The sequence below is a fragment of the Thermothelomyces heterothallicus genome (genome assembly GCF_042370625.1).
Source record: "Thermothelomyces heterothallicus CBS 202.75 unplaced genomic scaffold P884_scaffold_42, whole genome shotgun sequence".
NCBI classification, from domain to species: Eukaryota; Fungi; Ascomycota; class Sordariomycetes; order Sordariales; family Chaetomiaceae; genus Thermothelomyces; species Thermothelomyces heterothallicus.
Window position 1 is genome coordinate 143249 of NW_027192603.1, and position 27624 is coordinate 170872.

The 27624-nt window shown below is 42.6% G+C and overlaps 2 protein-coding genes across 2 annotated transcripts in view; both read right to left on the minus strand.

Annotated features, from left to right (window-relative positions):
- P884DRAFT_303635 (uncharacterized protein) overlaps window positions 1-2459 on the minus strand; it is a gene marked incomplete at both ends in the record, with an annotated part of 2654 nt that extends 195 nt beyond the window's left edge. Inside the window, 4 exons of the mRNA XM_069445048.1 lie at window positions 40-633; window positions 699-838; window positions 927-1706; window positions 1958-2459. Coding sequence (XP_069293469.1) covers window positions 40-633; window positions 699-838; window positions 927-1706; window positions 1958-2459 — 2016 coding nt within the window. The remainder of the gene's footprint in view (window positions 1-39; window positions 634-698; window positions 839-926; window positions 1707-1957) is intronic.
- Window positions 2460-2931: 472 nt separating this feature from the next.
- On the minus strand, window positions 2932-4777 carry P884DRAFT_288206 (mitochondrial 54S ribosomal protein uL15m; the record flags this gene model as incomplete). The annotated part of the gene is made up of 3 exons (XM_069443929.1): window positions 2932-3671; window positions 3736-4031; window positions 4751-4777. The coding sequence occupies 3 exons, from the start codon at window positions 4775-4777 to the stop codon at window positions 3089-3091; spliced, it is 906 nt and encodes a 301-aa protein (XP_069293470.1). The 3' UTR covers window positions 2932-3088.
- Between the last annotated feature and the right edge of the window lie 22847 nt (window positions 4778-27624).

Below are 27624 nucleotides of genomic sequence, written 5' to 3' on the forward strand. Positions count from 1 at the left end.
GGGGGGGGGGGCGGAGTTAGGGGCAGGGCCGTAGCTCACCTTGATGATCGCCTCCACGACCTTCTCGATCTCGCCTGGCTTGACCAGCCCTTCGGGCTTGGCCCGCAGCGACGCCAGCTTGCTCTCGTTGGCGGCGATGCGCTTCTCGAGATAGGGGATGTTGTCCTTGTCGAGCCGCTCCCTGCGGTCGAAGAGGTCCCGCAAGCTGACGAGGGCGTCCCGCTGACGCTTGAGGTCCTCCAGGACGCCCGACTCCCAAGCCCGCGACTCGTCCTCCATGAGGCTCTGCGCCGTGCGAAGGTGCCGGCTCATGGCCTGCAGGCCGTCGTTGAGCAGCGGCACGTCGTTGGTGTCGGTCGCGTACGTGTCGGCGCTCGCTTCCGTGAGGGACAAGAGCGAGAGGGCGAGCCGCGCGTGGTCGGCCGCCACGCCCTCGGTGCGCTTGACCAGGCGGTCCATGAGGTTGCAGATCGTGATGTACAGCTCGGCGCTCCGCTTGACACCAGCGCGGGTGCGGGCAAAGAGATCTTCGAGAGAGGGCGGTAGGGAATCTTCGAGCCCCGGGGGCAGAGGGCGACCGGTGAACTCGTCTTGGACGGAAATGGTCGCTTGCTTTCGCCATACGGAGAGTTCCTGGTGCGTAGACAGTCAGCAAGACCACCATTTGGCCGTATGAACAAACCGGGAGGGCCACCCACGGTAGGCACGGTCAGGAACATGATGACGAGCTGCTCCTGGCTCAAGACGGGGTGCCGAACGAGTGCGTTCAGGAACCTAGCCAAACCACGGCGCCGCTTCTCTATGAAGGCGCCATCGTTGGACAGATGGTTGCCGTTGACTGGGGAAGGGGAAAGGGTTAGCGACAACACGGCCAAGTTCGGGGGGGGAGTGGGCGAGGGAGATGGCAATGTTGGTCAAGAACCTACCGGCGACTCGTTTTGGCGGCAAGAGGGGTAGGACTCTGAATGGATACCGCTTGTGCAAGCAGTCGAGCAGCCACACAAAGTCGCTGTACCGCCGAATCACCTTGCTTCCCCTCCTCGTGCTCGTCACTTCATAGTTATGGTGCTGGAACAGGAACATGCCCTCCTTCTCTGGCATCAGGGTCACGATGATATGCTCCTGCACGGGGGCTCCATTCCGCCCGCCGCCAATGGTCCTGTTGGCAGCAGCGGGCGCCGGGGGTAGAACACCGGCCGTCTCTTGAGAAGCCCCGCCGGCGGTTGGGATGCCGCCGAACGGCGCTGCCGGATTCTGCAATTGCTCGTTGAACCCGCCACCGGTGGCTGGCGCGTTGCTACCATCCATGGCTCCCCATGCACTGGGCGCCTCGACTACGGAGCCCGCGCCCGACGGCGGGACGCTGGTGGTAAAGGTCGACGTGGTCCGGCGCGGCAGAGTCGCTTGTGGGCCGGCTGGGAGGGCATTCCCATTCGGAGGAGCCACGGACGCGGAGCGGTCGTGGCCATTCGGTCGCGGCGCCTCGGGGCCGTGATCGTGATTCCTATGCAGATCGGGTGTGTTCCACGGGTCCTCGGGGTACTCCATCGACGGCTTCCTGACGCTCCGGTGTCGTGCCGGGGAGACGGGGTCGGGGGCTCTCGGCGGCGTCGCGGGTCGTTGCGGTGGCTTGGCCGCGAGCTCCTCTGCGTGCGCAAGGGCCGACGTGCTGTCGACAATACCGTGGAGCTTGAGCCGGGGGAGATCTGGGGGAAATGGCGGCGCAAGCTTGGTTAGCTCCGATAACAATCAGGAGATGGATAGGCTAAGGGCCCACTCGCCGTGGGCGCTGCACAGCCGAGCCCGCGTTATTTCGTAGTCCGCAAAACGGGACCCGGCGAGCAAAGCCGACGCGTGCTCGAAGTAGGATAAGAGGGCACCGACTGCGAGCGAGAGTCGCGGATGAAGGGAGCACCGGGTTTGGGGGAGCGGGGAAGAGAGTAGAACGTTTACTCACCCCGGCGTCGCTCGTCTACCGTATCGAGACTAACCGGTTCGCCTTCCTGTGCGAGGCCAATCAGGGCCAGCAGCACACTAAATTGGTTCCTATCCAGAGACACGTCCTCGGCGCTGCCGCCGGGCGCAACAATGCTCATGATCCGCGCCTGGTCGTCGGCGCCGAGCTTCGCGGCGGCCAGTGTTTTCGCGACCCCGCCGGCGCTGATGCGGCCTGCACTGCTATCTTCCGCGACCATCTTTTCGAAAACGTCAATGTAGCTGTCGGGCACCGTGGAATTGGCGAGGAGGTTGCGGAGCACGTCGGCGCGCGTCTGTTGCCTGCGGGGCGTGGGCATGTCCCAGGGCGAGTCGGAGCCGGCATCGTCGTCCGCGAAGAGCGCCGTGGTGGTCGACCGAGTCATTGGCGGTTCGTCTTCGAACAGAGACGGCCTGCCGTTGCCGAAGTTGCTCGATCGCACGTCGGGCGACCCCTCCGGTGAGGGGGTGCCGAAGAGAGACATGCCGACTTGTTCTGTCGGGGGGGAAAGTGGTGAAACGGAATGGGTATCGCGACGTCTCGCCGCGCGGGACGCAGAGCGGGACTCGGAGCGCGTGGGGATCGCTACGGTGGTTATCGCAGGGTTTGAAAATCGGTCGGCGAGGCGAGAGTCGTTAATGCAGTCAAAACGCACAGCACAGAAAACAACGATGTGGGGTAAGAAATTGTCCAGGCCGCCTCGGCCTTTCAAAACATCGGAACAGCAAGCTCGACGCTTTGGCGGCGCGGACGTCGTCAGCACGGGGGAGGAGTGGATGGGCTTGAGAGGTGCTACAGCTCCAGGCGCCCGCCCTGCTAGACAGGGGCACCCAACGTACAGTACTCCGTAGGTACGGCGTAATGTAACCACCGAAAGCGCCTTGGGTGGCAACCGGGCTTCAGGGCCGCGCAGCCACCGCTTGCCAAGCGCTGTGCACTAGCCACAAAACAGCAGCCCCGAGCGAGGGATCGAAGAAGGTCGGAGCAAATTACCTGATGATGCGAAATCATTGCGTGGAAAATCGTACATCGCTGCTGTATAAAATACATGTACGCTATGGAGAAGACACGTGCGACCTCCTAAAATGCCTCCTGGAGCCCCCTCCCCAACGTCTAGAACAGCCTCGAGGCCAGCTCCTCTGCCTTCTCCTTGGACATGGGCCTGGCCTTTGGAGCCTCGGTGCCAGGAACCTTGAAGAACAAGCTGGGCGACTCGCCCGGCTTCAGGGTGTGGCTTAGGTAGCCTCTGTGTGCAGGATCGCGGTAGTACTCGATGTCGTCACGGCTCGTCGGGTCGGGTAGGCGATAGTAGTGTTTTTTGCTCGTCCGGACCTGCTCCAGCACGCTCTCGACGTGCTCTGGCCCCACGGGAAGCGGCTTGTCCGTGTTGACGCTCTGCCCTTTGACCAGCCGCTTAAGCGACTCCTTGGTGTAGAACCGCGTCACAATCTTGCCGCCGGCGGCCTCGACTGCCTTGATCGCGGCGGCGGATGCGCGGGACACAATGATGTCGACCGGTGTCTTTAATTTGTCTCCGCCGCGGGCTAGCATTTTGATCCCGTCCTTGATCGTGCTTCCCACAATGCCCGACTTGATGAGCTCGCGGGGGGTTATGGGCTTCGTCGGATCGAGGCGGCCGTTATCGATCCAGGTTTGGAGCTGGTCGATGTTGAATTCCATCATCTCGGGTGCACGGCTGTATTGTGTGAGCAGAGGCGGGCACGCGCGCTTGTAGTGAGGGCCCGAGACGGAAGACCTACTGGTTGACGAAGCCGTGACGGCCATGGCTGACGATGAGTGGTGTCTGGCCGCCCTGGAACCACGGCTTGATGCTAGAGTGCTGACCGGTACCCTTGTGACCGCGGCCGGCCGTCTTGCCGTAGCCGGACGAGGGACCACGGCCTCTGCGAATGCGCTTGTGGTAGGCGCCCTTGTTGTCCGAGAGGTTCGCGAGGATCGATGCGCTCCGTGTCTGTACTGAGAGGGCGGCAAAGAGGGAGACCAGGCTAGGTTGCCTCGCGGTGGCCTTAATCGCTGTAGCGCAGCATCGCGCCGCCTGCGTAAACGGTATCGGTGGCATGGTCGGCTTTGCGGTCGTGGCAGAGAGTGAGTGCTAAGGCTGCTTCTTCAAAAATTACGGAAGTTGCTACCACCATAATCTGCTCACCGCCTTCCACATACTGCCCGGCAGAATCGGAGACATTGCAGGCCTGTGCCAAGGCTTGGCATATGACAACGTGTGAAGTGCACTGATGATTCTATTTGTACTGTGTGGTGGACCGACCCCCACTAGGGTTCCCGGCCCCACCAGGGCTGCAGCCACCCACATCTCGAACTCCATAGCAGTTATACGAAGATCGTTGATTTCCGCATCCATCCATCCATCCATCCACAGACCGTGGCTGCGATTGAACCGTGGCTGCGATTGAACCGTGGCTGCGATTGAACTGTAGCTGTGGGCGCGGGTATGGGTACACCTCCTCCAGGATTCTGAATCCTAGCGCGGTACTTGCCGCTAGTGGCTTTTTTTGCGTAGGACCTACGTACCGCGCTAGGATTCAGAATCCTGGAGGACGTGTACACTACTTGGTATAGTCTAGGCATGGGGATGAGCATAGGCGCGGGTGCTGGTGCGGGTACGGGTTAGGGATATGTGTGGTTAGGGTCACGTGGTATCGATGCGCTCCGTGTCTATACTGAGAGGGTGGCAAAGAGGGAGACCAGGCTAGGTTGCCTCGCGGTGGCCTTAATCGCTGTAGCGCAACATCGCGCCGCCTGCGCAAAAGGTAGTCTCGGTGGCATGGTCGGCTTTGCGGTCGTGGCAGAGAGAGTGCTAAGGCTGCTTGTTTAAAAAATACCCGGTGGTTAGGCCAGGGCCTACGATCTAAAAAGTACGTCTCAAAAAAATAAAGGGGCTGTGGCCAGGGTTGGGGTTATGTATAGGTGGGGTCACGTGGTATCGATGTGCTCTGTGTCTGTACTGAGAGGGCAGCAAAGAGGGACGAGGGACCACGGCCTCTGCGAATGCGCTTGTGGTAGGCGCCCTTGTTGTCCGAGAGGTTCGCGAGGATCGATACGCTCCGTGTCTGTACTAAGAGGGCAGCAAAGAGGGACGAGGGACCACGGCCTCTGCGAATGCGCTTGTGGTAGGCGCCCTTGTTATCTGAGAGGTTCGTAAGGATCGATATGCTCCACGGAGGTCGGCTTCAAAAGACCTTGCAGACCTGTGCCAAGGCTTGGCATATGACAACGTGCGAAGTGTTACCGATGATCCTATTTGTACTGTAATTTCCATAGTTTAGTGATCTCCCCCGCACATCTAGGGTTTATTCCTACCTAACCTTTCACCCAAGTCCACCAAGTCTTCTAGATCCAGTAGTTATGATACTTTCAGAGCGTTTTGGTAAGCTGTCTTTTGTCGAACTGAGGGATCTGACTAACTAGCTATCAATCTCTGTAGTGCCTTCTATATAATAGCTAAAATATCTACCAGACTTGTAGGTAGTTAGGCTAGGGAATGCGACGTAACTGCTAGTAAATAGAGCCACTTTGACTATCTTGTAAATAGCGAATTGAATGCTGTTTAGAATGCTTAAAATAACGTAGTTTTAAAGCCAGTTTTGACCTGCTAGTAAGTTAGTAAGTTGGTAAGTCTAGGAGGGCTACAGAGGATAGGAGTAGTCTTAGCTAACTATACTATATATAGATGTCTTAGTAGTCTAGGCATTATAAGGTCTTTTGAAGCCGACCTCTATATATCTATACTAAGAGGGTAGCAAAGAGGGAGACTAGGCTAGGTTACCTTATAAGGGCCTTAGTTAATTAGTATAGTATAGTATTATATTACCTATATAAATAGTAGTCTTAGTATTATTATTATTATTATTATTAGTCCTATACCACTATACTAATAAGTATACTAGAGCCTCTCTAGTTATATACAAAGGAAACCGTACCTAATAGGCCAGATAAAAACCTCTATCCCTCCTTTAACGCCCGATCCAGAATACTAATACACTATAAAGAAAAGGAGAAGTAGCTAGAACAGCCCTAAAGAGGCCTTCCCTCCCAGTCTAGCCTCCTCGTAAGGCGATATTCCGGGAGCCTCCCTAGGTCCATCAGCCACTATAGAACCCTCCTTGCTAAACGATAGTTATAGGCCCCTATACCCTATAAAACAAGGTCTAGGTCCCTTTACGACCGTATTTCCTAGGGTTCCTACATTCGGCTTCTTAGTAGGTTCGGGCATTATATAACTAGGTGTTCTATAGTCTCCCTCCCCTAGCTATAGTATAATAGGGGGTACTAACCTCTAGGACTTAAACCCTAAAAAGGAAGTTATAGAGGCTAATAGCCCCTATATAGGCCTATACTAGTAGGGAGCTCTAGGCCTTTATTAGGCCCTAATATCTTTATAGGCCCTCCTCCGCGAAAACTAGATATAGGGGGTCTTTATTAGATATATGCTATATCCTCTTACCAGCTTGGTTAGCCCTCTAATGGTTACTCTAGCTAGCTACTATAGCTAGTTCTATAGCCTATAGCCTTCCTTATAAGGTCTAAAGGGGGGGTCGACCCTCTCAATAGCCCTCCTAAACCTACTACTAGACTATCGACCTTACTACCTCTAGGGCTATAGGCTTTAGCTCCTAGCCCCTTGCCCTAGTCCCTCCCTTCTAGAACCTCTAGCTAAGCCTATTATAGGCCTATTAGATAAGAGCCCTCGTGGGGACCTAGGAGGCCCCTAGGCCTGCCCTAGTCTATAGGAGTAGCTAGTCGAGTTTAGCTTCGAAGTTAGCTAGCCTCTTATTAAGATAGAGGTTAAGGGGTAGTACCTAGGCCTCCGTTTTAAGGTAGTAGATAGGGGTAGCCTTATAGGCCCTAGTAACTACCTAAAGGGCCCTATACTAGGCCTTCGATAGTTCCCTAATAGGGCCTTCCGGCTTACCCCCTCGCTTAGTAGGCTTATAGAAGTTCGAGGCCCTATAAGTTAGGGCGCTATAGATATACTTAATATAGACCTTATAGGCCTATAGTAGGCTAGGGCCCTAGGTCTTTATAGTAAGCCTAGTTAGGGCAAACTCTTAAGTTTCCAGCTTCTTAGCTACCTTTATATAGTAGGGGCCTTATTATAGCCTCTAGTCTAGCTAGACCCCTAGGAATCTAGCTGACTTCGAAGGGGCTATAATGGTAATACCCCCTCTAGGCCGTAGGAGCTCTAGTAGTTATGATTACTATTTTCGGCCCCTATTAAAGTAGATAAGCTTATACTTTTCTAGGGCAAAGGCTATACCCTAGGTCCTTGCCTACTATAGGTAGGCCTTCTAAGCCCTCTATAGCTAATCGTTATAGGCCTCCTTGGCCTTCCTAAAGGCTAGAAGGTTAATATTATTAGCAAAGCCTACTAAACTAACTATAGGGCTAGCCTAATAAATAGCCTAATAGAGGGAGGCTATATAGAGGATAAATAGTATAGGGGAGAGGGGTAACCCCTAGGGGACCCTAGCCCTTATTATTATATCTTCTATTTCTTAGCTATCAAAGTAAAGGATAGCTACCCTATCTTATAGCTACTCCTTAACCTAGACTACTAACTACTTTAGGAAGCCCTAGCTCTATAAAGTAGTTAATAGCTAGGTATAGTTAATAGTATCGAAAGCCTCTAAGATATTAAGCTATAAGAGGGAGGTAGCTACCTTATACCTCTAAGCCTCCTAAACCTAGGCTATAATAAGCCAAATAGCTAGTTTAGTAGACCTATATTCCTAGTTACCTATCTACTTGGCCAAGAGAAGCCTATAGGCCTCTACGATAGCTATTACCTTCTAGGTAACTATAGCCTCTAGTACATTACCTACTATTAGTAGGAGTGCTATAGGCCTATAGCTACCTAGGGTAAAGTAGGCCTATAGGGGTTTACTAGGCTTATAGAGGACTACTATCTTAGCCCTTTTAAACTAGGCTAGGAAATAGCCGAGCTATAAGCTCTCTAAGGCTAATATAGCTAGTATCTGGTAGAGCGGCTGCCTATAGGCCTTTAGGAGGTCTATAGGGAGGAGGTCCTCCCTTAGGGCCTTCTATAGGGTCGCTCTAGCTAATACTACCCTAATATCGCCTATTATAACCTCCTAGCTTATTTCGAACTTCGGCTCCTAATAGTTATTTAGATCTAGGTTATTAGTATCTAACAGGTTTACTTCCGGGTTTAGGAAGAACTTGTCGGCTAGAGCCCTAGCCTTCTATTAATAGGTTATAAGCCCTCTTTCGAAGGCCGGGAGCTTTAGAGGGTTAACCGGTAGGTAGCTTTATAGCCTTGCCTACCACTCTAGCCTCTATAGCAGGTCTAGCTAGTTAATTACCTCCTATAATATAGCTCCCTAGCTCTTGGTCTTTATAGCTGTAATAGTCTTAGCCTAGTCTTATAAGGCCTACTAAAGTGCCTCCTATATATAGGGGTTTAGAGTGCCCCTATAGGCCCTCTCTACCTCCTTAGCCCTCTTCTAGGCCTCCTAAACCTCCTTTGTCTACTATTAAGCTCGTTTACTACCTATACTAGCCTTCTTTACTAGAGCCGAGACTATAACTATCTCCTTAAGGGCCTCTATAAGCCTATTAAAGGCCTATAGAAGCTCCTCTAGGCCTTAGAAGATAGGCCCGGCCAGGGCCGATACCTACCTACTAAGCTTGAGTAAGAGGTAGGCTACCTTGGCCTATACGACCTCCTTATCTAGGCTCTTCTAGTCCTACCCTTTACTAGCTAGTATAGGCCTATTAGTCCCCTAGAAGGAGACATTTAGGGCCTATAGGTAGTAGTTAGACTTCCTATATTCTATAATATCCCTATAGGTTACTTCTAGCCTAGCCAAGGCCTAGAGTAGGTCTATTATAGAAGGCTAGTTATATTAGTCCCCTTAGGGGGCCCTAATAACCTAGCTATATGGTGTTTATAGGTTAAGGTCTTATTAGTCTATAAGGCTAAGGAGGTCCCTAGCCCCTAGGCTAAGCCTGTTAAATAGGTCCTAGACTAGGTAGTAAAGGTTAAAGTTACCTATAAGAACTAGGGGGTAGGTTAGCTAAGGTAGGGCTAATAGGTCCTATAAGAGGGCCTGCTCCCCTTTATTATTATAGACTAACTAGAGCTTAAACCCCCTCTCTCCTAGGGTTAGAAAGGTTACCCTATATTAGTTCTCCTCTACTAAATAGTCCTACTAGCTAACTAGGAACCGTTTAGCTACTAGAATAGCTACCTTGCCCTTCGGCTTATAGACTAGGTAGTATTTTAAAGCCTAGGGGTAGTATATTAACCCTATAAACCGGTTAATCTATAGTTCCTAGATAGCTAGTAGGTTATATTTAGCCTCCTTTAATAGGACCTTAAGGGCCTATTTATTACCTTAGATATTCTACTAAAGGACCTTAATTTACATTCGAGGTAGCCGGAGTAGAGGACAAAGGCACGGTAGTAGTAGGCTCTATAGCTATTGCCCCCTTAACTGGTTATAAGAGGGAGGGGGCTCTAGGCTATAGAAAGGAGATATAGGTCTATTAGGCATTAAATAAGGTACTCCTAGCTACCTATTAGGCTAGGGTAGGCCTCCTACGGGGGCATTTAGCCCTGGTTTAGTAGTGGTCGTCGCCTTCTAGCTAGCTACTAAACTTAAAGGTAACCTTCTAATATAGTTGCTCTAGTAGTTAGAAGGTCTAGGGTCTATATTAGTAGGCTTCCCTAGCCCTTTCCTAGGCTTCGACTTTCTTTAGGCAGCCCCTATACTAGGTAGTATAGGGGCCCCTATAGGCCGTATACCTATAAAGGAGTTAGCTAGAGTAGGTAGGGCACTAGGCCTCCCTAGTCTTCCCTCCCTTGCTATAGGCCTTTATACCGTAATAGTTATAATAGGCCGGCTACTAGTAATACTATTAGGTATAGCTAAAGCTCTAATACCTATAGTACTACTTTAGCTTTAGAGTATCTTAGTAGGGCTTATAGTCTAGCACCTAGGTATCCTAGACTATACCTTTATTATAGGCCTTTTAGGCCTCTTCGAGGTCTTATAAGCCTAGGAGTACTATAGCCTACTTCCTTTACAGGCTCTTTAGTAGCCGGAACTTAACCATTTCGATCGAGCATAGGCCTATACCCCCCTTAAAGTTTTATTTACTAACCCCCTATAGCTCCTCCTTCTAGACTCCTTTAGCTAAGACTATATAGGCCCTACCGACCTCTCTAGCCTCCTCTCTAAAGGCTATAGCTACCTATTACTTATTAGCCAAATACTAATCCTTAATAGCCTTATCCTTAAAGACCATTACTATATCCCTACTTAAGAGCTTCCTAGCCGTAATAGCTCTCTAGTGGCTAGAGGCTCTATTGACTACTTAGACTATCTTGGCTAGGGTTTAGGCTTTAAGGTCCTCCTATAGGCTCGTATTCTATATTATAACCTCTTATAAGGCCTATAGTAGCATTACCTTAGCTAATAGTAGGCCTCCTTAGGGGCCTATTACCCCCTATTACGGCCCTATAGCTACCTATGCCTAGGTAGGGCAAGGGGTAGCCTTAAGGGCTTCTTTAAGCCCCTTTTTAACTTCCTTAGCTATAAGTTCCTATAGGTTCGGAATTAGGCCTATAATAGTATTTATAAGGCCCTATAAGAGCCTATTAGTAAGGGCCTATACCTTGCCCCATTTAGGGCTTGGTATAAGGTTGACTAATTATGTAATAAGACCCCTTAGCTCCTTAATATCTAGGGTAGGGTAGGCTTATAGTAGGCCCCCCTTTGATTAGCTCGAAGCTATAGGCCTCCCTACTTAGTGGCTTGGCGGTAGGCTTTAAATTGACGTTATATTTAGGGGCGCTAGGTAGTCTATACGGTGAAAATTTTGATAGTCGTACGAGGTACGGTCGGATTATAGTCAGGTCTGGTTCCTATGCCTGCGATGCCTGTTACACACCCGCAACGGCTCGCGTGTGGTTGAAAGTGGTACCGTTCGATAGCGTTTTCCGAGAGCTTTCTAGCGATAGTAGTTTCGTGTATTTTGGTGGGGTATTCGCGAAGATGTAAGAGTATCTGATAAGTTAGGACTATCTACTAGGTTGGTTTAGTAGTCTTAGTAATATATTTAGCTTTATAGTTATAATAGAGAGAATATTAAGGCTACTTATTTAAAAATTACCTAATAGTTAAAGCTAACTAATTAGTTTAATACTATTATATATCTCTTAATAGGTAAGGTTAAAACCTTTTAATATATTATTATAATGTTAGGGTAGTCTACTACTTAGGTTAGTTATTAGAGAGGTAGTATAACAAATCTCAATCCTCTTACCATTAAAAGGGACTCTTAGACTAAAGATTTACTAGGCAGGGTAAGGTTTGGTAAAGCCAAAGGGTTTATAATAAGTGCTTAAGCAAGTATTTATATAGTTATTAATAGATAACTACTTACATTGCTTACTAGAGAACTCTAGAGTCCTTTAGAACAAGTGACTATCTATATATATATATATAATCCCAGTGATTACCTCTAATTATAGTAATCGTAAGTGATCGTTTGGTAATGATCACCCTAATCACTGGTAAGTGTAGTGATTATAGTACTTCCTATGTTATAATTAGTCCTTCTATCCCTTTGACTTGATTAGACTATCTATACTAGTAGTGTAAGTAGTATCTATATATATATTTCCGTAATATGATACCTTCCCTCTAAGGCTTTCGACCTAATAGCCCTCTTTAGGCCGTCTTAAATAGCGCTAATATCCCTTACGTTCCTTATACGCGTTTTTCTCCTTAGCTACTTATCTTTCTTTATACTATTAGTTATACTTGCTAATATATATAGATCTTAAGTGTCTATTTATTAGGAACATCTTACTTAGTTTATTTCTAATTACGACTTTATAGTAATAGTATGTTTTCACTATATAGAGTATAACTAGGTATATAAGATAATCGAAAAATCTTATTACTATAAGGCTTATATATATTATAATCGTACTTATAATAGTTCTAGCGTTCTAGTTTCTTCTTATAGGTTTTTATTTCCTTATAAGAGTATTTTATTAACTATAATATAATAGATTATATTATATATAAATAATATCGTTTAAAGGCTAAAGAGAAAGAGGCTAAAGCCTTATTATAAGAATATTAGTATAAAGCTTCTAAGGCGTTAGCCTATCTAACTTAGGTTTATAAATAATAAGAGTTCCTAATAGAGAAGGGAGTAGATATAGTTATATAAGGTTTATCAAATCTAAACGAATCAGAGGTAGTAAAATAGTAAGAATCGGGGGCTATTCTAGGTATATAACTTAATAATAGCGTTAACGCTATTAATTAGAATGCTATTTTTGGTTCTATCTAGGCTTATCTTTAGCTAATCTAGGTTCTGCCAATAGAACTATTCTAGTTTCTTAGGGTAATTCAGGTTCTTAACTAATTCCTATAAGTTATCTTCTAATCTAAAATTAAGCTATTTAACTAGATATCATAGTTCTCTATTAATAATTTATAAATCTAAGATTTCTTTAATGTCTTATTCTTCTTCTTCTTCTTCTGCTTCGATATCTATAGTGATTCTGGTGTTCTTTGGCGCTAGTTCGAGAAGTAAGATATAAAAAACGTCTATTTGTAATTATATAGATAATGGTGATGATAATTGATAGTTAGATATCGAAATTTGTTCCTTAATAACAAATAGTCTAATTTTTTTAAAGTCTAGCTTTATACTTAGTTATTTGGTTTATAAATTTTATAAGATCAGGTAGACTTTGTCTCCCCTTTCTAGGTAAGGTCCTTTAAGCCTATATTTATTATAATAGGTCTTTATTCTACTTCTGACAAACTCAAGTTCTTCTTTAAGCCTTTTATATAATATATATATTTACTCTACCTTGACTATTACTTATAGTATAGTAACTTCTAGTCCTTAGTATAAGTCTACTTTATACCTATAGTTTATAAAGAATGGTATAACCTTAGTAGTTTCTATTAATATTATATTATATATAAGCTATACTATAGGTAATAGTATTACCTAATTATCTTATTAATAGTTAATATATAAATAGAGGTATTACTTAATAACTTAATTATTATTATTATTATTATTAGTCCTACGCCGTTATACTAATAAGCATGCCGGAGCCTCTCTAGTTATATACAAAGGAAACCGTGCCTAATAGGCCGGATAAAAACCTCTGATAATAACTTAATTAAGTCATTCTATTTATCTATCTATTTATCGGTAATATACTATTAATAACTTACTATTAATACCTAAGTATTATATTAGTACTTACTAGAACTTTAATATAAACTTTATATCTTAGTCTATAATCTACTTATTTACTAGGTATATATTAATATAACTTATTAGTTAATTACTATTACAAATGTAACCTAACCCGGCCTATAACAAACTACAAAAGGCCTATAGCAGGTACTAATAGGGTATAACCCTATAATTAATAGGCACAGGTTAGGGTACAGCTAGAGGAATAAGTGGCCGATTCGGGGTATAAAATATACCTATTAGACTACAGATCCAGGAGGGAGGTTTTAGCTCCCTAAGGATTAGTCTCTTAAATAACCTACCTACCTACTCTAGAAAGATAATTAGCTCTCCCTACCTACAAACCCAGCTTAAACCTATCTAGTAGGCCTAGTAATAGTGCTACCTCCTAACAAGTTAGCCTAGTAGTAGGCCCTTCTAATAGCTTTCTAATCCTTCTACTCTTTGTTAACCGAGATAGTACTATTACCTAGTCGTTTAATACCCTTAGTAGTAAGAGGGGAATCTTTAAGTTAAAGCAAGACTCTTTTGGCTTAGCCTTAACTACGAAACTACTCTAAACCTCCTTTATACCTTCCTATATCTTTTAAATTAGAACCTTTATTACTAAACCCTAATCATAAGGAGCTTATTTATAACTTAGAAGGTTAAGTTAAGGAGTTAGAAAGACTATAGTAACTATAAGATTAAGAGAAGTTCCTACTTAAGAGGTTAGGGCTACTAGAGTATTTAAGAACCTTAAAACGACTTTGATCCCTAGCTAAATCCTTTAACTTAAATGATTTAGGATATTACCTTAAGGCTATTAAGGTTATTAACTTAATTTGATTTACTAATATAATAACCTATTATTAGTATTAAGAGTAACTTTAAGATTTATAATATACCTTTTAAGGAGACCCTAGATAGTTTAAAATATTATAGAATTATATTCTATTTATACTTAATTATATAGATAAATAACCTTAGAACTATTAGTATAATTATTACTAGAATATATTAACTAAGGAGTATAAGTAGTTAGAAAATAATTAGACCTTATTTAAGGAATAGATAAATACCTATATAATTAATCTTATAGATTAAGTATCCTAAGCTATAAAGGTATTAAATTTAGCTTATTAATAAAACAAATAATCCCTATAGGATCTTTATTATTACCTTAAATTACTAGAGGCCTAATTTCCTTATTAAGATAAGAAAAGCTAGGCTTTAAGCTTCTATACTAAACTATTACCCTTCCTTATCTAGTATATTAATCGTTATTATACCTATTACCTAGAAACATAAGAAGGAATAGTATAACTCGCTTTATAAATCTAGTATAGCTTCTAGCGGCCGAATCATATATAGACTAGCTCCTTTTTACTATTAAACCAAGATAATACAAACCGCCTCTCTCTTATATCTTCGCGAATACCCTACCAAAACACACGAAACTACCATCATTAGAAAGCTCTCGAAAAACGCTATCTAACGGTAGCACTTTCAACTACGCGCGAGCCGTTACAGGTATACAATAGGCATCGTAGGCGTAGGAACCAGACCCGACCATAATCCGACTATACCTTATACGATTATCAAATTTTCACTATATAGACTACCTAGCGCCCCTAAATGTAATGTCGATTTAAAGCCTACCGCTAAGCTACTAAGTAAGGAGGCCTATAGCTTTAGGCTAATCAAAGGAAGGCCTACTATAGGCCTACCCTACCCTAGATATCAAGGAGCTAAGGGGTCTTATTATATAACTAGTTAACCTTATACTAAGCCCTAAATGGGGCAAGGTATAGGGCCTCGCCAATAGGCTCTTATAGGGCCTTATGACCACTATTATAGGCCCGGTTCTAAACCTATAGGAACTCGTAGCCAAGGAAGTCAAAAAGGGGCTTAAAGAAGCCCTTAAGGCTACCCCCTGCCCTACCTAGGCGTAGGTAGCCATAGGGCCGTAACAAGGGGTAATAGACCCCTAAGGAGGCCTACTATCGGCTAAGGCAATACCGCTACAAGCCTCGTAGGAGGTTACGATACAGAATGCAAGCCTATAGGAGGACCTTAAAGCCCGAACCCTAGCCGAGATAGTCTAAGTAGTTAATAGAGCCTCTAGCCGCTAGGGAGCTATCATAGCTAGGAAGCTCCCAAGTAGGGATATAATATTAGTCTTTAAGGATAAGGCTACTAAGGATTGGTATTTAGCTAATAAGCGATAGGTGGCTATAGCCTTTGGAGAGGAGGCTAGAGAGGTTAGTAGGGCCTATATAGTCCTAGCTAAAGGAGTCTAGAAGGAGGAGCTATAGGGGGTTAGTAAATAAGACTTTAAGGGGGCCATAGGCCTATACTCGATCGAAATGGTTAAGTTCCGGCTACTAAAGAGCTTATAAAGGAAGTAGGCTACGGTACTCCTAGGCCTATAGGACCTCGAAGAGGCCTAGAAGGCCTATAACGAGGGTATAGTCTAGGATGCCCGGGTACTAGACTATAAGCCTTACTAGGATGCTCTAGAGCTAAGGTAATACTATAGGTATTAGAGCTTTAGCTATACCTAATGGTACTACTAGCAGCCAGCCTATTATAGCCATTATAGCGTAAAGGCCTATAGTAAGGGAGGGAAGACTAGGGAGGCCTAGTGCCCTACCTACTCTAGCTAACTCCCTTATAGGTATATAGCCTATAGGGGCCCCTATACTACCTGGTATAGGGGCTGCCTAAAGAAAGTCAAAGCCTAGGAGAGGGCTAGGGAAGCCTACTAATATAGACCCTAGACCTTCTAACCACTAGAGTAACTATACTAGAAGGTTACCTTCGAGTTTAGCAGCTAGCTAGAAAGCGACGACCACTACTAAACCGGGGCTAAACGCCCTTATAGGAGGCCTACCCTAGCCTAATAGGCGGCTAGGAACACCTTGTTTAATACCTAATAGACCTATATCTCCTTTCTATAGCCCGGAGCCCCCTCCCTCTTATAACTAGTTAAGGGGGCAATAGCTATAGAGCCTACTACTACTATACCTTTATCCTTTGCTCCGGCTACCTTAAATGTAAATTAAGGTCCTTTAGTAGAATACCTAAGGTAATAAATAGGCCCTCGAGGTCCTATTAGAGGAGGCTAAATACGACCTACTAGCTATCTAGGAACCGTAGATTAACTAGTTTATAGGGTTAATATACTACCCCTAGGCTTTGAAATACTACCTAGTCTATAAGCCAAAGGGCAAGGTAGCTATTCTAGTGGCTAAATAGTTCCTAGTTAGCTAGTAGGACCATTCGGTAGAAGAGAACTAGTATAGGGTAACCTTTCTAACCCTAGGAGAGAGGGGGTTCGAGCTCTAGTTAGTCTATAATAATAAGGGGGAGCAGGCCTTCTTATAGGACCTACTAGCCCTACCTCGGCTAACCTACCCCCTAGTTCTTATAGGTAACTTTAACCTTTACTACCTGGTCTAGGACCTATTTAATAGGCTTAGCCTAGGGGCTAGGGACCTCCTTAGCCTTATAGACTAGTAGGACCTTAACTTATAAACACTATATAGCTAGGTCATTAGGGCCCCCTAAGGGGATTAATGTAGCTAGCCTTCTATAATAGACCTACTCTAGGCCTTAGCTAGGCTAGAAGTAACCTATAAGGATATTATAGAATATAGGAAGTCTGACTACTACCTATAAGCCTTAAACGTCTCCTTCTAGGGGACTAACGGGCCTATACTAGCTAGTAAAGGGTAGGACTAGAAGAGCCTAGACAAGGAGGTCATATAGGCCAAGGCAGCCTACCTCCTACTCCAGCTTAGCAGATAGGCATCAGCCCTAGCCAGGCCTATCTTCTAGGGCCTAGAGGAGCTTCTATAGGCCTTTAACAGGCTTATAGAGGCCCTTAAGAAGATAGCTATAATCTCGGCTTTAGTAAAGAAGGCTAGTATAGGTAGTAAACGAGCTTGATAGTAGATAAAGGAGGTTTAGGAGGCCTAGAAGAGGGCTAAGGAGGTAGAGAGGGCCTATAGGGGCACCCTAAACCCCTATATATAGGAAGCACTTTAGTAGGCCCTATAGGACTAGGCTAAGACTATTATAGCTATAAAGACCAAGAGCTAGAGAGCTATACTATAAGAGGTAACTAACCAGCTAGACCTATTATAGAGGTTAGAGCGGTAGGTAAGGCTATAAAGCTACCTATCGGTTGACGCTCTAAAGCTCCTAGCCTTCGAAGGAGGGCTTATAACCTACTAATAGAAGGCTAGGGCTCTAGCTAACAAGTTCTTCCTAAACCTAGAAGTAGACCTATTAGATATTAATAACCTAGATCTAAACGACTACTAGGAGCCGAAGTTTAAAATAAGCTAAGAGGTTATAGTAGGCGATGTTAGGGCAGTACTAGCTAGAGTAGCCCTATAGAAGGCCCTAGGGGAGGACCTCCTCCCTATAGGCCTCCTAAAGGCCTATAGGCGGCCGCTCTATTAGATACTAGCTATACTAGCCTTAGAGAGCTTATAGCTTGGCTATTTCCTAGCCCGGTTTAAAAGGGCTAAGATAGTAGTCCTCTATAAGCCTAGTAAACTCCTATAGGCCTACTTTACCCCGGGTAGCTATAGGCCTATAATGCTCCTACTAATAGTAGGTAAGGTGCTAGAAGCTATAGTTACCTAGAAGGTAATAGCTATCGTAGAGGCCTATAGGCTTCTCCTAGCTAAGTAGATAGGTAACTAGGAATATAGGTCTACCAAACTAGCTATTTAGCTTATTACGGCCTAGGTTTAGGAGGCTTAGAGGTATAGGGTAGCTACCTCCCTCCTATAGCTTGATATCTTAGGGGCTTTCGATATTATTAACTATACCTAGCTACTAACCACTTTATAGAGCTAGGGCTTCCTAAAGTGGTTAGTAGTCTAAGTTAGGGAGTGGCTATAAGATAGGGTAGCTATCCTTTACTTCGATAGCTAGGAAATAGAGGATATAATAGTTAAGGCTAGGGTCCCCTAGAGGTTACCCCTCTCCCTTATATTATTTATCTTCTATATAGCCTCCCTCTACTAGGCTATTTACTAGGCTAGCCCTATAGTTAGTTTAGTAGGCTTTGCTAATAATATTAACCTTCTAGCCTTTAGGAGGGCTAAGGAGGCCTATAACAATTAGCTATAGAGGGCTTAGAAGGCCTACCTATAGTAGGTAAGGACCTAGGGTATAGCCTTTGCCCTAGAAAAGTATAAACTTATCTACTTTAACAGGGGCTAGAAATAGTACTTGTAATTACTAGAGCTCCTATAGCCTAAAGGGGGTATTACCATTATAGCCCCTTCGAAGTCGGCTAGATTCCTAGGGGTCTAGCTAGACTAGAGGCTATAATAGGGCCCCTACTATATAAAGGTAGCTAAGAAGCTAGAAACCTAAGAGTTTGCCCTAACTAGGCTTACTATAAAGACTTAGGGCCCTAGCCTACTATAGGCCTATAAGGTCTATACTAAGTATATCTATAGCGCCCTAACTTATAGGGCCTCAAACTTCTATAAGCTTACTAAGCCAGGGGGTAAGCTGGAAGGCCCTATTAGGGAACTATCGAAGGCCTAGTATAGGGCCCTTTAGGTAGTTACTAGGGCCTATAAGGCTACCCCTATCTATTACCTTAAAACGGAGGCCTAGGTACTACCCCTTAACCTCTATCTTAATAAGAGGCTAGCTAACTTCGAAGCTAAACTCGACTAGCCACTCCTATAGACTAAGGCAGGCCTAGGGGCCTCCCGGGTCCCTACGAAGGCTCTTATCTAACAGGCCTATAATGGGCTTAGCTAGAGGTTCTAGAAGAGAGGGACTAGGGTAAGGGGCTCGGAGCTAAAGCCTATAGCCCTAGAGGTAGTAAGGTCGATAGTCTGGTAATAGGTTTAGGAGGGCTATAGAGAGGGTCGACCCCCCCTTTAGACCCTACAAAGAAGGCTATAGGCTATAGAACTAGCTATAGTAGTAAGCTAGAGCAACCGCTAGAGGGCCGACTAAGCTAGTAGGAAGATATAGCAGGTATCGGACAAGGACCCCCTATACCTAGTTTTTATAGGGGAAGGCCTATAAAGGCACTAAGGCCTAACGAAGGCCTAGAGCTCCCTACTAGTATAGGCCTATATAGGGGCTATTAGCCTCTATAATTTCCTTTTTAGGGTTTAAGTCCTAGGGGTAAGTACCCCCTACTATGCCTATAGCTAGGGGAGGGAGACTATTAAGTACCTAGTTATATAGTACCTAAACCTATTAAGAAGCCGAACGTAGGAATCCTAGGAAATATAGTTATAAAGGGACCTAGACCTTGTCTTATAGGGTATAGGAGCCTGTAACTATTGTTTGGCAAGGAGGGTTCTATAATAGCTAATAGACCTAGGGAGGCTCCTAGAATACTGCCTTACAAGGAGGCTAGACCGGGAGGGAAGGCCTCTATAGGGCTATTCTAGTCACTTCTCCTTTCTTTATAGTATATTAGTATTCTAGACTAGGCATTAAAGGCAGGATAGAGGTTTTTACCTAGCCTATTAGGTATAGTTTCCTTTATATATAACTAGAGAGGCTCTAATATACTTATTAGTATAGCGGTATAGGATTAATAATAATAATAATAATAATAGATAAGATCTCTTACTTTAAGCAATAGTATATAGATAACCTTCGAGAGATTCTAGATTAGTAGCTAAAGGTAAAGAAGAAAGATTAGGTATTACAGAAATATATACATAGATGCCGCCTAGGCCACCGGCACAGACAGACTAATTAAGCCGAAGGAACGGAAGGACCAATTACAATATAAGAAGCGCTATAATCACTACACTTACCAGTAATCAGGGTAATCATTACTATACGATCACTCACAATCACCATAATCAGGGGTAATCACCAGGGTTATATATATATATAGATAGTCACTCGTTACAGTAGACTCTAAGAGTTCACTAGTAATAGTAACTTATAATCATAGTACTCGTAACAGCATTATACTACTATAAGAGATAACTCTGTTATTATAAACCCTTTGGCTTTACCAAATCCCTTAGACGACCTATATACTTGTCCCGCTTTACCTACCTTCGTCTAAACCCTTTTAGAAGAAGTCTAAGTTAGGTTCGTTATACGTTACTATTACTCCCTTTGTTCTATTATGGTTCAGAACGGAGGTAACTTCGACCTTGACATCGATATAGCTACTAGCGTCACGGCCGAACAGCTACTCGCCTAGCTTAGTTAACTCTAGTAGCAAATCTAGGAGTTAGACTAGAGAGACAAGGCTACTCAAGCTCGAATTAAGGAACTCGAGAACGGCGAAAAGCACTCGTAGAAGCTGGTTAACAAGGCCTATGCCAAAATCAAGGCGCTCGAGACTGCCAAAGCGAGCCGTATCAAGATCGAACTACCCGGTAAATATAGAGGAACCAAGGAGGATCTTGTAGGGTTCCTAACAAACCTCCGATCCTACTTCCGGCTTAATGATGACAAGTTTCCGGATAATAAAGCCAAAGTCCTCTACGTAGCTATGAGATTAAAGGGTAAGGTACTTAGATGGTTCGAACCTATATAGAATGACTATTTTACTAAGGAAGATAAGGATAACTAAGACGCGTTTATATAGGTAGTCTTCCGATCCTACGACCGTTTTGAAGAAGAGCTTCGGAAGGTTTTTAATGATAAAGATAAGAAGATTTATATATAAGAAAGGCTTGCTAATCTCTAATAGACCAAGTTAGTAGCCTCCTATACTATATAGTTTAGATAGGATATACTTAAGTCTTAGCTCAATGACGAAGCGTTAATATAACTATTCTATAACGGCTTAAAGGAAAAGGTCAAAGACAAGCTATATAAGTATGACTAGCCTAAAACTCTAGACGAATATATTATATAGGCTATTAGAATCGACGATCGGCTCTATATATAGGAATAATAGAAACGAGGTCGAATAAATAGAACTATAGTTAAGGCTAATGATAAGAAAAAGTAAGCGTACGTTAGTACCTTGTATAGGATATATCCCGGAGCTATAGATATAGATATAGTATAGAAGTAGGATAAGAAGAAGACGTCTAAAGATAAGTCTAACGCTACCTACTATAACTATAGAAAGAAAGGACACTATAAGCGAGAATGTCGAAGCCTAAAGAAAGACTAGAAACTAATCCCTAGGAAGGAAATTATAGTTATTAACGAAACTACCAAGGATATTACTAAAGTAGCGGCTATAAGCTATAAAGATAGGGATAACGATATAGATAGTCTCGAATATGATAATAATAGCAAAGACAAATAGACGCTATACTCCGAACTGGTTACTATAGACCTAGAAATAGGCATTGCCGAATAGGATATGGTAGGGGAGTATATACCACCGATTTCGATTCTCCTAGCCTTAAGGTAGTAGGGTTTTATAGTCATATAGAGGCGGGACGGATCGTAGATAACCGATACCTAAGGAGTCGACCGACCCGGACTAAATATCCTGTTCCTTTAGGAATAGATCGAATGGTACTATAACAAAGTTTTCTGGCTTAATATGGAGTTACGCGAATGGGATAAACGCCTGACTCGATTTACTTAGTAGAGCGAAGAGCTTAGGAATGAGATAAGGGAACTCTAATATATTATAGAGATTATCAAAGGGGAACAGCCTATAATATACGATAGACCTGATAGTTATACTAAGCATTTTGACGATTAGTAACTTAGCTACGATATATGGAACCCTAAGTATTAATTTATATATATAAACTATAGAAAGAATAAATATATATAGGAAAGCTACTAGAAGAAACATTCCTACCTTAGTATTAGGGCACCTACGGTCTATATATAGTAGGAAGGATTTGGAAAAGAATTCTAATATCTTCTAGGTGATATTACACGATTATACCTTCGGCACGAGGTATACGTACAAGTGCCCTGGTTCTAGTATATAGTATACGAATACTAATACCACTTCTATAATAAATTCGAAAACAATTACTAGCCGACCTAATAGGAAAATGGGGACGGAAGTTTACACCCTATAGAATAGGTCTATAACGTAGGAAACAGAGCGGCCGAATTACTCTAGAAGATCGAAGCCCGAAGCCTAGAAGGCATTACGGTAGTCCTAAGACGAGCCTAGCCTAGGCACTATAGAATAGGACAAGACACGTAGGACTTATATTAGAGTAACGATTATCTTTATTACGCGGACGAAAAGAAATCGCGAATTTGGGAGCTTTAGATAAAGCTATGGCGCGTACGATGGAAAGCAGAACGGACCTAATGGTAGGAAGCTACAAGTACTTAATGGCTTATAGAAATGAGTACGATCGACGAAGCCGCTATTAGCCGAACAATCAAAGAGGTTAATACTGACCTAGGAAACGGGTCAGGGCCCTTCGGGGGGCCTAGAAACCATTAACGCCTATATAATAGCAAGTAGTAGCGTAGTATAGGAGGAACTAGTATAAGAGACTACTATATTAAGACCTCCTAGTAGAAATATAGGAAATCGTTATAATCTTTAGATAATAACGGCAAGATAAGCGACTATAGATAACGGTATAATAGAAGTAGTATAAAATACTTATATTAGTAGATAATAGAGTAGAGATAAACCTGATTTCGCTAATACTTATAAATTAGCTATAGATACCCTAGAGAATAAAGTAGAAGTATAGTATAGTCAAGGGGCTATTCCTAACGTAATAGGTATATAGGGAGACTAAACCGATCAATATTACTATAGTAGGGAAGACTATAATAGTTATATTTAGCATTATAGATATAGGTAACGATAAAGATATAATATTAGGGTTACTATAGTATAAAGATTATAACCTGGACATTAGCTAGAAGAATGGTAGCTACCTACGACCCCAGACAGAGTTATATTCGACTAGCGTAATAGGGAGCGTATAAGGATCGCGATTAGACAATACTTAAGGGAAGGCATATCCTATAGATCTACCATAAGAGACGGGCAGTAGCAAATAGACTACTACGGACTCTGGAAGAAGCGGTATAACGACATCGACACTACGACAGAAGGAACGAGCCGAACCGCCGATAGCTATTCTCTCCGTTGACGAATACGGAGCATTGTAATTAGAGTAGTAGGTTGAGACAGGAGAAATCGCTAGCATTACTATAGATAGAACCAAGTTTGTATACTATAAGAAAACCAAGAAACGAGACAAGACTAGGGAAGTACTAAAGGAGTACGAAGGATACCTAGCATTCGAACCAAAGCATCTAGAAGGATTACTAGAATATGGCCTATAGGATTACGAGATCAAGCTTAAGGAAAGAGTACGACTAAAGTTCTTCAAGATTTACTATATAAGTTAGATATAGAACGAAGAACTTAAGCGGTATCTGGAGGAGAACCTTCGAAGAGGATATATCTACCTATTGATATCGCTAGTAGGCTACCTAATCCTGTTTGTGCCTAAGAAAGACAGAAAGCTACGGCTATATATCGACTATTGGTAACTTAACGAACAGACCGTGAAAAACCGATACCTGTTACTGCTAATCTTATAGCTTTAAGATTAGTTAGTAGGAGCCTAATATTTTACGTGTCTTGACTTACTATCGGCCTATAACTATATATAGATCAAAGAAGGCGATAAGTGGAAAACAGCCTTTAGGATACCCTATAGCTATTATAAGTACCTTGTTATACCATTTGGACTTATAAACGCGCTAGTAACGTTCTAAGCCCTGATTAATTAAGCTATCTAACCCTTTCTTGACAAATTTATAATATATTATCTCGATAATATACTTATCTTCTCCAAGATGATAGATAAATACTGGAAGTATATAAGAGTAGTACTAGACGCGTTATACGCGTATAAGCTATTAGTTAATAAAGAAAAGAGCAAATTCTACGTTAAGAAGACGGTGTTTTTAGGATATAAGATATCCCTAGGATAAATCTAGATAGAACCTTTAAAGGTTGAAGCTATTAAGAACTAGTTACGACCGATGTTAGTTATAGAAGTACGAAGTTTTATTAGGTTTATGAACTTCTACTAGATATTCATTAGGAACTTTAGAGCGATCGTATAACCATTGTACAAACTTACTAAGAAGAACGCTAAGCTCTAATAGGAAGAGCGATATAAGCAAGTATTTATATAGATTTACGACGTTATTACTAAGGATCTAGTACTAGTACTACTAGACCCCAAGAAGCCATTCAAGGTAGAAACGGATGCTTTAGACTACGCTATTAGAGGATAATTAGGATAATAGGACAAGTAAGGGAAGCTATATCCTATAGCCTTCTTTTTAAAAAAGCTCGATAGACTACGTCTTAATTATCTGATCTACGATAAGGAACTACTTACAATTGTTAAAGCTTTTAAGGAATAGCAACTATACCTTAGTAGTACGATCGAACTAGTATAAGTATACATAGATCACAAAAATTTACAATACTTTATAACGACAAAAGAGCTTAATAGACGATAAATACGATAGGTAGAATTCCTCGCGGAATTTAACTTTGAGATTTGCTACAAGAAAGGCAAAGAGAACGTATAAGCAGACGCCTTAAGTCGACGAACGGATCATATGAAAGGACAAACGGAAATAACGCTACCACTATTTAAGGAACAAATAGATAGAATACTATACCACGAAATATAGACACCTATAGAAGATGATCTACTTGACTTATTCCTAGAATGTTATATAATCTTTTGAGAAGAAAGGATCGACGAGGTATAGTATCAAGTAGCACCTAGACTAGTAGTACCTAGTAGAGTAGAAGAAAAAGATAGAAAACTCTAGTACCAAGGTAAAGTATATATCTATGACGAGGATCAATAGCTACAAATGATCCGAGAACTCTATAAATCGAAACTTAGAGGATATAAAGGAGTTACAAAGATTATCGTATAAGTCAAGAAACACTACGACTTTCTATAGTTAATGACACAAGTTAAGGAAGTCATATAGAGCTATAATATCTATAATCGAAGTAAAATGGCATAATATAAGCTATATAAGCTACTTTAGCCACTGCTAATAGCTGACAAACTATAGAGTTTAGTTACGATAGACTTTATTACGAAACTGCTAGAATCTAAGGATATAGCTATAAGAGTAATCTATAATAGTATTCTTACTATAGTAGATTACCTGACTAAATAGGTATACTTCTTTCCCTATAAAGAGTCCTAGATAGCTAAACAGCTAGTAGATATGATCTATTGGCAAGTTATATTAGTATACGCTTAGCTATAAGAATAGATTACCGACAGAGACACTAAGTTTGTATCGAAGTTCTAGTAAGCGTTAATATAACGATTAGGCGTTAATAGCAAGCTATTAACGGCATATTACCTATAGACTGACAGATAAACAGAGCGACTAAACCAAGTTATCAAATAATACCTCTGCTCTTACGTTAATTACTAGCAAGACGACTAGGTTATACTATTACCAATAGTATAACTCGCTTATAATACAACGCCAACAGAAACGACCAAAGTCATACCATTCTTCGTAAACTATAGATACGAAGCGGACCTTAGGCAAGGACTAAAGGTTATAGTACCAAGAGCAGTAGTCAAAGTAGAATAGATATATACACTATATAAGAAGCTTAAAAAGGAACTCGAGTTTGTCAGAACTAGAATAAAGAACTACTATGATAAACACAGGCTCAAGGGACCTCGCCTAGAGAGAGGAGACAAAGTCTATCTAATCACACGAAACCTACAAACCAAACGACCAAGTATAAAGCTAAACTTTAAGAAGGTCAGACCCTTCGTTATCAAAGAACAAATTTCGACATCTAATTACTAACTATCGTTACCGTCATCTATATAACTATAGATAGATATTTTTCATATTTCACTTCTCGAACCAGTACCAAAAAACGCCAAGATCGCTACAAACATTAAAGCAAAAGACAAAGAGGAAGAATAGGATGTCAAAGAAATCCTAGATTTACGTATTATCAATAAGGAACTATAGTATCTAATTAAATAGCTTGATTTTAGACTAGAAGACAACTTATAAGAACTAGTTAAGAACTTAAATTACCCTAAGAAACTCAAACAGTTCTATCGGCAGAACCTAGATTAGCCAAAGGCAAACCTAGGACAGAATCGAAGACGGCGCCCTAGTTAATAACGTTAACGCTACCGTTAAGCTATATGTCTAGAACGGCCTCTAATTCCTACTACTCTACTGCCTCTAATTCGTCTAGATTTGACAAACCCTATATAACCATGTCTGCCCCCTTCTCTACCAAAAACTCTCATTACTTATAAACCCGAGTCAAACGGGCTAACGCCTTAGAAGCTTTACGCTAGTATTCTTATAGCAAGGCTTTAGCCTCTTTCTCTTTAGCCTTTAAACGACATTACTTATATATAATACGATCTACTACGTTATAATTAGCAACGTACCTTCGTAAGGGAACGAGAACCTATGAGAAGAAACTAGAACGCCAGAACTATCGTAAGAATGACCCTAACATATATAAGCCTTATAGCGATAAGATTTTTCAATCATTTTACACACTCGGTTATACTCTATATAATAGGAATACGCCATTACTGCGAACCTATAATCGGAAATAAACTAAGCTAGATACTTATAACGAATAGACGCTTAGGACCTATACGCGTTAGATGGTATAATTAACAATGTAAAGGACAATAAGGAGCTAAGGAGAAAAACACGTATAAAGATTGTAAGGGATGTTAGCGCTATTTGAAACGGCCTAAAGAGGGCTTTCGGGTCGAAAGCCTTGAAGGAGGGGTATCGTATCACGGAAATATATATATAGATGCCGCCTAGGCTACCGGCACAGATAGACCAATCAAGCCAAAGGAACGGAAGGACCAATTATAACATAAGAAGCGCTGTGATCACTACGCTCACCAGTGATCAGGGTAATCATCACTATACGATCACTTACGATTACTATAATCAGGGGTGATCACCAGGGTTATATATATATATAGATAGTCACTCGTTACGGTGGACTCTAGGAGTTTACTAGTGATAGCAACTTATAATCATAGTACTTATAATAGCATTATATTACTGTGAGAGACAACTCTGTTATTGTAAACCCTTTGGCTTTACCGAATCCCTTAGACGACCTATATACTTGTCCCGCTTTACCTACCTTCGTCTGAACCCTTTTAGAAGAAGTCTGAGTTGGGTTCGTCATATTAGGCTATATTTGAGGCTACTATTAAGGAGTACTAGAAGTAGAATAATTCCTAATAAGAGACTTCTACTTAGGAGTTAAAGCGTCTTTTAGATTCCTAATATACGGATTTGGCTAAGTCTATCTATAACTACCTAGAGTATATTAACGTCTTACTTACTAGAGTACCTAAGAAGAAGAAAGC